The following is a 12712-nucleotide window of genomic DNA, read 5'->3' as shown; positions in this document are numbered from 1 at the left end:
TTCCAGGGAGGACAGGCAGTCCGTGCAAAAGCATGAAATGACTACCAGGCCCTGTGAATGCTCAGGAAGCCAGTGCTTGCTCACCTCTAGGACCGGGAGCTCCCCACACCCGAGGCAGCCCCTTCCTTCCATGGCACCTCCGATAATTATCAAGTGCTGCCTATTTGGAGGGGACAGCCACCAGTCCTGGCCTTGCCCCCTACAGCCACACAGATCTCCTAGACCCTCGCCCACCGCGGCCCTTCAGAAACTGGGAGGTGGTAACTATGTGCTCCAGCCCCAACCCTCCCTTCTGGGCTGGGGAGCCCTGGTGTCTCCAATCATGGGTCTCCAATCCCGCCTCCCTTCCAGGACACATCCTCTGACCTTGCCCCAGTTTACCATTAACCCTCCAAACGCCCTGGGTCTCTCCCACAGGCGCCAATGCCCAGGTAGTTTACTCTCTGACGGACTCTGCGGAAGGCCACTTTTCCATCGAGGCCACCACAGGCGTGATTCGGCTGGAGAAGCCGCTGCGGGTCAGGCCGCAGGAGGCACTGCAGCTCACCGTCCGCGCCTCTGACCTGGGCACCCCACTCCCGCTGTCCACGCTGGGCACCGTCACGGTCTCTGTGGTGGGCCTGGAAGACTACCTGCCCGTGTTCCTGAACACCGAGCACAGCGTGCAGGTGCCCGAGGACGCCCCACTTGGCACAGAGGTGCTGCAGCTGGCCACCCTCACGCGCCCGGGCGCCGAGAAGACCGGCTACCGCGTGGTCAGTGGCAACGAGCAGGGGCGGTTCCGCCTGGATAGCCGCACAGGTGAGACACTGCCTGAGGCAGCTCCCTGTTCCCGTATGGGCGCGCACAGGGACACACAGGGTCTTGAGGAACTTGGGGCTGCTCACTTACGGGGTGTGTCTATCTGCCCCGCGAAGGCCCTCCCGGGCCCACCTCTTTGGGCCCTTTCTTCACTGTGCATCTCTCCAGGTCCAAAGTCCTTTCTGCACCCTGGGGCCAGCTTAGGTGGGAACCACTCTTATTGCACCATCCAAGACCCCACCCAAGGCCCGCGGCAACTCACTCTCCTCCCACAGTTTGCAGCTTCAAGGTCTCCACTCAGATCCAGCCGTAGCAGGCTGAGGCCACCCTCCATCCTTGGCTGCAGAGGTAGAAGCACTTACTAGAAGGTGGGGCTTACAGCAGCCCAAGACAGGCTGCCTACTTCTCCCTAGAGCACTCCCCAAATATCCTGGCACCCCTGAATTTACCCTTATTCTAATGGAGAGAGGGAGAGCACTAGGAAACCTTCTCTTTTCTTCCTCCCCCCCACCCCCCCCAGAAGAGTCTAAGTCAGACTCACAGAACCTCATGGAGGGCCCCAGGGGCTCCCCAGTTAGACCATGTCCCCTGCGGAGTCACCACAAAGCACCCCTACACTCATGCTCTCTACCTCATAAAGCAGCCGTCTTCTTTTTTGTCAAGTTTGTATTATGGAGAATTTAAACATAGAAAAAAATAGAGAGAACAATAGAAACTACCTGTTCCCAGCACCCAGCTTCAGGAATTATCAACACAGACCAGCCTGGCTTCATCTTTACCTGTCACGCTCCCACACCCACCCATCGCTGAGTTATTTTAAAGCAAATCCCAGATATATCATATTATCTAGAAATACTTCAGTGTGTATCTCTAAATGATAAGGACTCCTTTTATAAACACAACCACAAAACCATTATCACATCCAAAAGATAATAAGTCCTTAATCTTGTCTAATACCCACTCAGGTAATTTTTCAGGTTATCTTAAAATGTCTTTTTGAAGTTGGTTTGTCTGTCAATATCCCCAAAATAACTACATACTGCATTTGGTTTAGATGCAACATCTTACGTCTTTTTTAATCTCTAACGTTTTCCTCTTCCTCTTTATTTTCCCCTGCCATTTATTTAATGAAAAACTTGGGTCATGTGTTGGGGAGAAATGTTTATATTTTGGATTGGCTGGCTGTATCTTTATGAGGTCCTATAAGATATCCCTCTAGCCCCTATGTGTCTTATAAATGACATTTGGATCAAAGACCTTGATTAGATTCACGCTCAATTTTTGGCAACAACACTTTGTAGACGATGCTGGGCTCTCCTTTGCACTATGTCGGAAGGTTGGTTAGTTCTTTTCTCTGAGCTTAAGATTGTTGGTGGGCTCAAAGTTGTCAGCCTGATTCATCCAGTATTGAGTTCTTCATTAGTTCTTCTTCTACTGGTTTTACCAGCCTTTGATGATTATTTCCCAGATGTATTATTTCATTTGGAGCTGCAAAGGGGTGATTTTCTAATCCTATCATTCCTCATGCAGCTACTAACTGGAATTCTTTTATGAAGAAGAGTTTTCCACCATTAACTAGTTGGTTACCCAGGAATGGTAGTAAAAACCTTTGTTTTTTCTTTTCCAGTTTTCAGAATAATAAATCTATGCTTTAACAATTTGTCAAACAACTTTGGATATTATAAAACTCTTTACAATCTAACTTCTGTCATTTACTAGCAGAGTGAGCTTGGGCAGGTCACTTAGCTGTTGGGAGCATAAGATGACCCACCTATAAAATGGGAATCACTTTTTCCTGCTCCACAGTTATGATTGATCTATATGACATAGACTTAAATACTACAAATTTAAATAAGTTTCAATGAACTATTACAGATATAAATGAGGGAAACACTGCTGTTGAGAATGAGAATAAGGAAAATGAGAGGAGATAGAGGGGGAGAGGAAAGTAATGGGGGAGAATAAATAATGAGAAAGATGGAGGAGGAGATGATGGAGGAGATAAAGGAGATGATGGAACAGATGATGGAACAGATGATGGAAGAGGTAAAGGAGATGATGGAGGAGATCAATCACTTCCAGCACTATTGAGCTGCTTCTTGTGGAGTTTTGCTCAAGACCCTCTAGCCCTCTGCCTTTGTGGTTCCAACTGCCTCAATGTTCCCATCAAGAAACAATGTTCTTGTTTCTTCAGGGATCCTGTACATCAACAGGAGCCTGGACTTCGAGACAAGCCCCAAGTACTACCTGTCCATCGAGTGCAGCCGGAAAGGTTCTTCCTCCCTCAGTGATATGACCACAATCGTGATCAACATCACTGATACCAACGAACACCGGCCCAGCTTCCCCCAGGCTCAGTACAGCACGCAGGTCTTAGAGAATGCCGTCGTGGGGAAAGTTGTGCTCACAGTAAGAATCTGCAGTTTTTCCCTTTGGGGGGCAAGGACTCCGGGTTGGATTCTTATCTCCCCCTCCCCCAGTCATTTATGCGCATGGATGAGTTTATCAATTAATATGTTATAGATTTGACTCTGACTTGTAGCTACTCAGCCAAACTGTCTCTCATGACAAAATGTCTCAGCACATATTTCGTAAGATCTAGATCAAGTATCGATAGAATGGGGCGTGGGAGAGGCCCCAGAAGATTGCTAGAGGCTCCAAAGCCTGGGAAGGGACTGGTCACAATGCATGACATGGAGTGTCAGTGTGGGAGGGGAGGGCAGAGGGGACACTGAACAGTACCTCTGCATTTAAACATGCAATTGCTCCCAATTGGATGGAGGGAAACTCTGTATGCCCATTTCCATTCTGCCTTCCAGTCTCATCTCCCTCCACTGCCTGACATGCACCCTATGCTCCAACCACACAGGAAGATGTGCTTTTTCCCGGACATTCTCTGGACTTGCACACCTCTGGGCTCACAGTGTTTCCTCTGCCTGGAATGAGGGCTCCCCTCCCAGAAGCCCTCCTTATCCTGCAAGGCTTCATGAATCCTTTTCTAATCTCCCCAGCTGGAATTTATCATTGTGTTTCCTGTGCTCCCATAAAGCGGATCATACTTTGCTGCCACAATAGAATTATCTATAAAATTAGAGGTTAAGCTTCCTGTGGGCATATTCATTTTGCCACATTCCTCACCTCCTAGCACAGGACCTAACATCCTGTAAGTATGAGTCAGAGAGTAAATGAATGAACAGATGGATAAATGAATAAACCATGGCATGCTCAAGTCCATCCTAGGATATAAATGAAGAGATTCCTTTGGCATGGATGACAGTGGGCCCCTCACTGGGGTGGGGACATGTTTGTGCCCCCTGCCTTCCCGAGGGCCAAGATTCCTTTCTGGTCCCTCTTGCTTGTCCATTCACAACCATAACCCCCTCCGTTGCAGTTGTCAGCTACTGATAAAGATGGACCCCTAAACAGCGACATCACCTACAGCCTGGTAGGAGGGAACCAGCTCGGGCACTTCTACATTCACCCCAAGAAGGGAGAGCTACAGGTGGCCAAGGCCCTGGATTGGGAGCAGGTGAGTCATGTGGGAGGGGCCAGTCAGAGCTCATCAGAGCAGAACCCAGCCCCACCGCAGGTCCAGAGGATGGACTGTTGTCAATGCCCCATCCTGACCCTTCTCCACACCTGCCCTCAGTCTCTCCAACTTCTTTTCTCTGTGGCCTGTGAGGCCAGAGGCAGGAGAGGGACTGAGTGAGCCTTACCGTCCCACGGAGGAGCTCAGGCCAGCTTTTCACTATTGACCCAGGGTCGTTAGATCATTACAATGAGTGACCATTTGTTGAGTACCTGCTCTGGCGCCAGGAACTTTGCTACATGATGCCGCTTGGGCTTTAAAATAATCCTCAGAGGTGGGTCCGATGTCATCCTCACAGAAGTGTAGTCACTTTGCCAAGGTCTCACTTTGCTTATCAGCGGTTGAATTGGAAATCAAACCTATTTCTGAACTCCAGAACCTGGGCCCTAAACATGCTATGGTTGGACAGTGGGGGCGGGCACAGGGAACTGTCTCCGTCTTATTTTTCTGAAAACATTAGAGATGATCGGGGGCAGAATGGAGGGGTCTCACTGCTAACTCTCCACTGCCATCTTGCTGTAGACTTCTAGCTATTCCCTGAGGCTCCGAGCCACAGACAGCGGGCAGCCTCCCCTGCATGATGACACAGATGTCACTGTCCGCGTGATTGACGTCAATGATAACCCACCGAGATTCTTCCAGCTCAATTACAGCACCTCTGTCCAGGTACGCATGCGCTTCCCAAGGTATCATGAACCCATCCTCCGTTCATTTCCCTCCTGGCGGAGGCTGCTCACCACTGGTCTCAGTCCACCTGAAGGGTGGCCATGACCTTGCGCTGGTCTAGCCTCACAAAGCCAACCATAACTCACAGGTGGGTAGAAAGAGTGAATGCCAGCTCAAAGTGAAGGCAGGCCTGGGAGCAGCCAGCGTGCCGAGGACTCCCCCCAGAGAAGGGGATCCAGAAAGAATTGAGGGGAAGAACTGGGTCTCATTGTGCTCTTTGATTTCCTGTCACTCTCGGTCTCAGGAGAACTCCCCCATCGGCAGCAAAGTCCTGCAGCTGGTCCTGAGTGACCCAGACTCCCCAGAGAATGGCCCCCCCTACTCATTTCAAATCACCAAGGGGAACGATGGCTCTGCCTTCCGAGTGACCCCAGAGGGATGGCTGGTGACCGCCATGGGCCTGAGCAGGAGAGCCCAGGAATGGTATCAGCTTCAGATCCAGGTGAGAGTTGTGTTGGGCCACCAGTGGTAACCATGGGGACAGCAAATGTGCAGGCGATAGCACTAGGTATGTCTGTTATTAGAAACAAATGCACAGAGCCCTTACTATGTGCCAGGCAGTGGGCTGAGTGATAAACGTGTCGTTGCATGAAATCCTCACAGCACGCTTTAGGGCAGGTACAGTTATCACCCCCTCCTTTACAGATGTGATACCTGAGGCACACAGAGGTTAAGTGACTGGCTCAAAGTAATACTACTAGTAAGTGGCAGAGGTGGGTTGCTTTAAACCAAGCACTCTGACCCCAGAACCCAGGCAGAGCACCCTGGCTCTAACTCCTTGAGTTGGGTCAGGATAGCTCTTTGAACCTCAGGTCTCGTTAAAGGCTTACCCCAGAGAACTGGTGTGGGGTCAAATAAGAGAACAGATATACATACGTAGGAGATTATGGTGGTATGGTTAGGAGTTGTATGAGAATTGCCCAATAAAAGTGGCCAAGATGGTGGTCAAACATTTCTCCCTCATTTCATCTCCCTGCCCCCAAATCCCTTTCCTAAATACCAACTCTAGTGAACCCTGCTAGTCTGTGAACTTCTCTGGGCTCAGGATGATGTATTTATCCATTCAGCCAGCCAGCTAGTCACTCATTCACTCATTCAGTCTTTCAACAAATATTTGTTGAGCACTTAGCATATGCCGAGCCGTATGCTGGCTTCTAGTAATACAGCGGAGGGAAAGAAGGGGACGGTTGCTGTCCTCGTTGGTTTTTTATTCTAATTACGGAGATAAACAATAGGTAGATGAAGAAAGAAAGTGACAAGGGGCTCAGAAGGCACCGGGGAGATATATATTCAGCGGGCGGCTGCCCTCATGAAGAGGGGGTATTTTGAGCGGAGACCCAAGGAGCCAACCATGTGAAAAATGAGCAGGAGAGTATCACAGGCAGGAAGAACAAGACGAGCCAAAGGCTGAAGCTGGGAAAGAGTTTGAAGTGATCTGAGATGAGGCAAACAGGGCCAGAGCACAGTGAGCAGTGGTGGGAATAAGGCTGAAGCGATGGGATGGGCCGATCGTGGAGGCCTCAGAGCTTCAGTGGCTGTATTATCTGAAGTCCAAACTGTGATGCTCTTGAGAGTGACAGAGACACTAAAAATAGTTAATAGCTGATAATTGATCCACAACAGGTAACAATCAAGACTGGCCTGGGCGAGCCAGGAAGTAGCGTCATCCTAATTCTAAGCCTGGGTAATCCTTTTAGATTCGAATCTAAGTGCAATGAGAAGTGGTTTAAGGGTTTCAGGCAGGGAAGTAACCCTTCTTGTGTCCCAGAAGACTCCGTTTTGAATCTCTAGAGAGTGAAGGGAGGGGGCAAGAGTGGTTGAGGAATAACAGAGAAGTCATCCAAACTGGAGGTAGTCACTGAGACCTTGCAGTGATGCTGAAGATGCAAGAAGTGGATAGATTTGGGACAAGTTTTACATGAAAATAAACACAAGCTAGTGATGAATTGGATATGGGGAGAGAGAAAAGAGAAGGATCGGGGATGATTCCCAGGTTCCTGGCTCTAATGAAAACCGGGGGGATTGGGCCGTTTATGAGACTGGGAAGACGGTGCGGGTGGAAGAAGGACAGGTCCACGGGGTAAAAGGAAGGCTCCGTTTTGCACAAGTTACCTTTCAGGTGTCCATGAGACATCTCAGTGGAGGTGTGCAATAGGCAGGTGAGAGTGGGAGGGAGTCTGCAGCCCAGAGGACAGGTGTGGGCTAATGTAGAGGGTCTTCAACACCAAGGGCATGGATGTGATTGCTGAGAGAGAGAGAGAGAGAGAGAGAGAGAGAGAGAGAGAGAGAGAGAGAGAGAGAGAACAGCTTCCTGACTTCTGTATCCTGGCCCCGACAATCAGCAACTATTGATATCATCAGCATTTCTTTAACTTGTCCTGCATTTCCACTTCCATTCACTGGGAGGTACTATAAGCCAGCAAAGAAACAGACTATGGACACAGGTTCAGATTCTGCTCTGGCCTTACCTGCTGTATGACCTTGGGCAAGCTACTTGACCTCTTTGAGCCGCAGTTATATATATCTTTTGTAAAATAGGAGACTTCATGGTACCTATCTCATAAGGACAAACAATGATCATGCATTTAAAGCGTTTACAGCACACAGTTTGTACGCAGCTAATGTTAGTTACACATTATACTTAGTAGTAGTATTCATTATTGTTGTTCCCATTGATATTTCATCAGTGTTTCTGCACAATTCCCAGCAGTAGCTGTAATTTGACACCTTGCTTACCCACTCCAAGCATTGGGATGCAGGTGAACAAGATATTGCTGCCAGGAAAGTTGTGGAGACCCTGTGGACAGCTAGGAAAGTGATAACGTCACAGAGGAGAGAAAGCAAAGCCTCGTCCTTGCTAAGTCTGAGCAGCAAGTTGCAGGGACAGCTTGGTAAAATGTAAAAGGGAAATGAATGTTTTATTTACATTCTGTTCCTTGTTTCAATGAGGTCACGTCACTGCCTTGCTTAAAACCTCCAACGGCTTTTCATGGCTGTGACATGAAATGCAGCCTGGGGCTCCTCAGCCCATCAGTGACAGAGTCCCTGCTTCCCTCTCCATCACCTCCGGCCCTCAGCCCTGCCCCCCCCTCCAGAAACAGTGGCCCCTTCCTGTTATGTTGAGCGCAGCACATGCTTTCCCACCTGCAGGCTGATCCCTCTGTCACCTCTTGTCCTCACGTCTTCACATCCCTCAGGACTCAGCTCAAGGGTCCTCTCCTCACAGAGGCCCTCCCTCCCACCTTAACTGGTCTAAGTTAAGTCTGTCACTCCTCAGATCTCTCTGTCACATCACGCCGATTATTTCCGCCATAGCACTTGATTCAAGGCTGACATTCTCTGGTTTATTTAGCAACGTATTTATTGTCTCTTGTCTCCCAATCCTAGCCCAGGGCCTGGCCCGTGGAAAGCACCCAATAAATCTTTGTTGGCTGAGTTAAAGAAGAAATGCCTGCCCCCACCCTGAGTCCACTGACAGGCTACAGGGAAATCCCAAAGAGAACCTCCTTAGGCTGATAGGGGCCACATAGGACACACATTGGAATCACTAAGAGACATTCGATGACTCACTTAAGGCAAGGGAGAAGTTCAAGAGGAAGGAGGCCTGATCGTTTAGCTGGAGGGATTTAGGGAGAGGCTCAGAGAGATGGAAAATGAGGAAATGGAGTGAAGTTTTACCACGTGGTAATTCCCTCCACAAAACCTTCAGTGCTTTTGGGGTTATTATTTCCTTTCTCAAAAGTGACGACATGCTAAGCCTGCCTTCAAGCAGAGATACATGGCTCCCCAAGGAGGGAGGCCAACTCTGGGCCACAGATAGCTCAACCCTGTGGTAATGCCGTGCTTGTCATGCCCACAGGTGTCAGACAGCGGCGTCCCTCCCCTCTCATCTTCCACGTCGGTCAGAGTTCATGTCACAGAGCAGAGCCATTACCCACCCTCCGCCCTCCCACTGGAGGTCTTCATCACCGTCGGGGAGGAGGAGTTCCAGGGCGGCCTGGTGGGCAAAATCCATGCGACAGACGGAGACCCGCAGGACACACTGACCTACAGCCTGGCAGCAGAAGGGACCCTGGGGAAGCTCTTCTCAGTGGGTGCGTCCGATGGCACGATTATCGCCGCCCAGGGACTGCCTCGTGGCCGCTACACTTTCAACGTCACAGTCAGCGATGGGACCTTCACAACCAGTGCTGGGGTCCACGTCCATGTGTGGCACGTGGGGCGGGAGGCTCTGCAGCAGAGCCTGTGGATGAGCTTCCATCAGCTCACCCCAGAGGAGCTGGTGAGCGATCACTGGCGGAACCTACAGAGGTTCCTCAGCAATAAGCTGGACATCAAACGAGCCAACATCCACCTGGCCAGCCTGCAGCCTACAGAGGCCATGGCTGGGGTGGATGTGCTCCTGGTCTTTGAGGGGCATTCCAGAACCTTCCACAAGATGCAGGAGCTGGCAACCATCATCACTCGCTCAGCCAAGGAGATGGAGCACTCGATGGGAATTCAGATGAGGTCAGCTATGCCTGTGGTGCCCTGCCATGGGCCAAGCTGCCAAGGTCAGCTCTGCCAAGAGACAGTGCACCTGGGCCCCAGGGTCGGGCCCACGTACAGCACCGCCAGGCTCAGCATCCTAACCCCGCGGCACCGCCTGGAGAGAAACTGCTCCTGCAACGGTGAGAAATGGGCCTTCCCCAGGGCAACCAGCACTGTGGGCGCAGCCAGCCTGACCCTAGGGCTGGACACCACAGGGAGGCTCGGCAGGGAGTTAGCGGGAGGTTTGAAGGGCTACCGGCCAGGGACCACCACGGGGCGGGCGCGGGCTCACAGAATCTAGGCACAGAAGAGCACCCGAAACCTGGCCACTTTTTGGAATTTTGAAAATAACGGTAAGAATACAAGAGGCCGTTCAGCGTCACGGCCAAGATTATCAACCAGCATCAGTCAAGCTGCCTGGGCTCCAGTCTCAGCTCTGCCACTTGCCAGCCACATGATCTTAGGAAAATTATTAAACTTCTCTGTGCCTTTGGGCTGTTGTAGGGATTAAATGGGTATCCAATACCAAGTGCGTCCTTAGAAAAGTGCCTGATAAAGTGGGCGATAAACAAGAATTACTAACACACCCACTATTATTATTATTATTATAGCCTGGTGGTTGGTTATAACTTCAAGATTTAGACTAGACAGCTCAGGTTTAAACCCCAGCTCTATCACTTACCGTGTTTCCCTGAAAATAGGACCTAGCTGGACAATCAGCTCTAATGCGTCGTTTGGAGCAAAACTTAATATAAGACCCAGTCTTATTTTACTATAATATAAGACCGGGTCTATAATATATAATATAATATAATATAATATAATATAATATAATATAATATAATATAATATAATATAATATAATATAATATAATATAATATAATATAATATAATATAATATAATATAATATAATATAATAGACAGGGTCTTATATTAATTTTTGCTCCAAAAGACGCATTAGAGCTGATTGTCCGGCTAGGTCTTATTTTCAGGGAAACACGGTACTAGCTGTGTAACTTTGGGTGGGTTATTAAAATCCTCTGGGCTTTAGTTTCTCATCCATAAAATAATGAAAATATTATCATTTGCCACCCGGACTTGGTTTGGGGAGTAAATTACTAAATGGATATAAAAGCACTTAACCACTGGCTGACCCATCATAAGCACCCCATCAACAATGGCTGTCATTTACATGGTAGCAGTTGCTGCTGCTATAAGGACCCTGCTATGTGCCAGGCTCTGTGCATAGGTTACCTCAACTCCTTGTCACCACAACCTTACAAAGCAGGGTCACAGCTCCACCTACAGCTGAAACTGAGGTATGGGATTAGAATGTATTGATTTGCCAGTGAAGGGCTGCTTATCCCAATACCACTCTAAAGCCTGAGCTCTTCAGGAACTCAGTTTTCTGACAGGATTCACCCCAGCGCCCCTGGCATTAAGACCCATGCACTGGACCAGCTCATGAGCGTTGGCACAAAGAGAATAACCCCGCCTCCAGCTCGCCATCGTCCCCTGCCTGGCATGGCCTACCCTTTACGGGCCACTGGCTTTGCATTAGGGACATTTTCTTGGAAGATTTGTGGACTTTCTGGGGAGCAGGGAAATACTGGATTTACTACTCTTGGTGAGCTACTCTTGTGGGGGTCGGGGTAGGGGTTTCCCTTCTTGTGTGTCTTACCCCGGCGTCAGCTGCTGTGATGGCTGAAGGTTCTCTCTTGACCACCTGGCATCGGACAACAGAGTTTCTAAAACTCAAGATTATTTGAAATCACCCAGGGAATATGTTTTTAAAGAGACCTGCTCCTGGGTGTCACCTCCAATTTTTTGTTTAGAAGGTCTTGGGTGAGACCTGGAACTGGCATCTTTAACCAGCACCTCAAGCAATTCTGATGCAGGTGGTCTGCACCAGAAATACGAGATGGTCTGGCTCAGAGATCGCCAGAAACACTTGGACAGAAGTTCTGATGAAAAAAAAATTTTTTAGTGAAATATGACACACAGAAAGATAGATCCAGGTAGCATAAGTGTACAGCTCAACAAGTTTTCTCAGACCAAATACACTGGTGTAACCACCTAGATTAAGGATCCGAACACAACCAGCATCTCAGAAACCTCCTTTGAGTTCTCTTCCAGTCGCGGCACCCATCGTGGGGAGAGTTTTAAAATACAGGTTCCCCTGTGCCACCAGAACTACTGAGCCATACTTTCTGAGGGTAGAGCCTGGCATTCGGGATTTGAAAAGACTCTCCAGGGAATTCCTGTTCTAGATTACCTTCAATATCCCATCCAATAATGAGCTACTACAATAGAATTGCCAGTGTCTGAGAGAATCAGACCTATGGTATGACAAGCCTCTTAGGATTTTATAATCCTACGTGCCTCAGGCTTTCTCGCTCCTTTTGGCCTTGTTCCCTCTCTTCAACAATTCTTCTTCCCTAGGTCTCTGGGGCCTGTACCACTAATCCTTTCCCCTGACAACTATAAGCTTATTCACAGGGATTTAATAGCTGAACTCACTCCTGGGGAGGGTGGATTTTTTTTTTTAATTAAAGTTTATTGGGGTGACAATTGTTAGTAAAATTACATAGATTTCAGGTGTACAACTCTGTATTACGTCATCTATAAATCCCATTGTGTGTTCACCACCCAGAGTCAGTTCTCCTTCCATCACCATATATTCGATCCCCCTTACCCTCATCTCCCACCCCCCCACCCCCCTTACCCTCTGGTAACCACTAAACTATTGTCTGTGTCTATGAGTTTTTGTTTCTCATTTGTTTGTCTTGTTCTTTTGTTGTTTTTGGTTTATATACCACATATCAGTGAAATCATATGGTTCTCTGCTTTTTCTGTCTGACTTATTTCACTTAGCATTATATTTTCAAGATCCATCCATGTTGTCACAAGTGTTCCTATATCATCTTTTCTTACCGCCAAATAGTATTCTATTGTGTATATATACTACAACTTCTTTATCCATTCATCTATTGAAGGACATTTTGGTTGTTTCCTTGTCTTGGCCACCGTAAACAAAGCTGCAATGAACATTGGAGCACACTTG

General features: G+C 48.6%; 2 protein-coding genes across 3 annotated transcripts in view; one reads left to right on the top strand and one right to left on the bottom strand.

Annotated features, from left to right (window-relative positions):
- Nucleotides 1-12712, bottom strand: part of SLC36A1 (solute carrier family 36 member 1) — a 217532-nt gene that overhangs the window by 141214 nt on the left and 63606 nt on the right. The window lies entirely within an intron of this gene.
- Nucleotides 1-12712, top strand: part of FAT2 (FAT atypical cadherin 2) — a 73516-nt gene that overhangs the window by 46953 nt on the left and 13851 nt on the right. The window contains exons 14-19 of the mRNA XM_019734294.2: nt 418-801; nt 2996-3210; nt 4193-4330; nt 4913-5056; nt 5361-5558; nt 8976-9786. Of these exons, the coding sequence (XP_019589853.2) occupies nt 418-801; nt 2996-3210; nt 4193-4330; nt 4913-5056; nt 5361-5558; nt 8976-9786 (1890 nt within the window). The remainder of the gene's footprint in view (nt 1-417; nt 802-2995; nt 3211-4192; nt 4331-4912; nt 5057-5360; nt 5559-8975; nt 9787-12712) is intronic.

Source organism: Rhinolophus sinicus, linkage group LG10 (assembly GCF_036562045.2).
Source record: "Rhinolophus sinicus isolate RSC01 linkage group LG10, ASM3656204v1, whole genome shotgun sequence".
In the NCBI taxonomy this organism is placed as follows: domain Eukaryota; kingdom Metazoa; phylum Chordata; class Mammalia; order Chiroptera; family Rhinolophidae; genus Rhinolophus; species Rhinolophus sinicus.
This window is presented reverse-complemented; position numbering and strand designations above follow the sequence as displayed.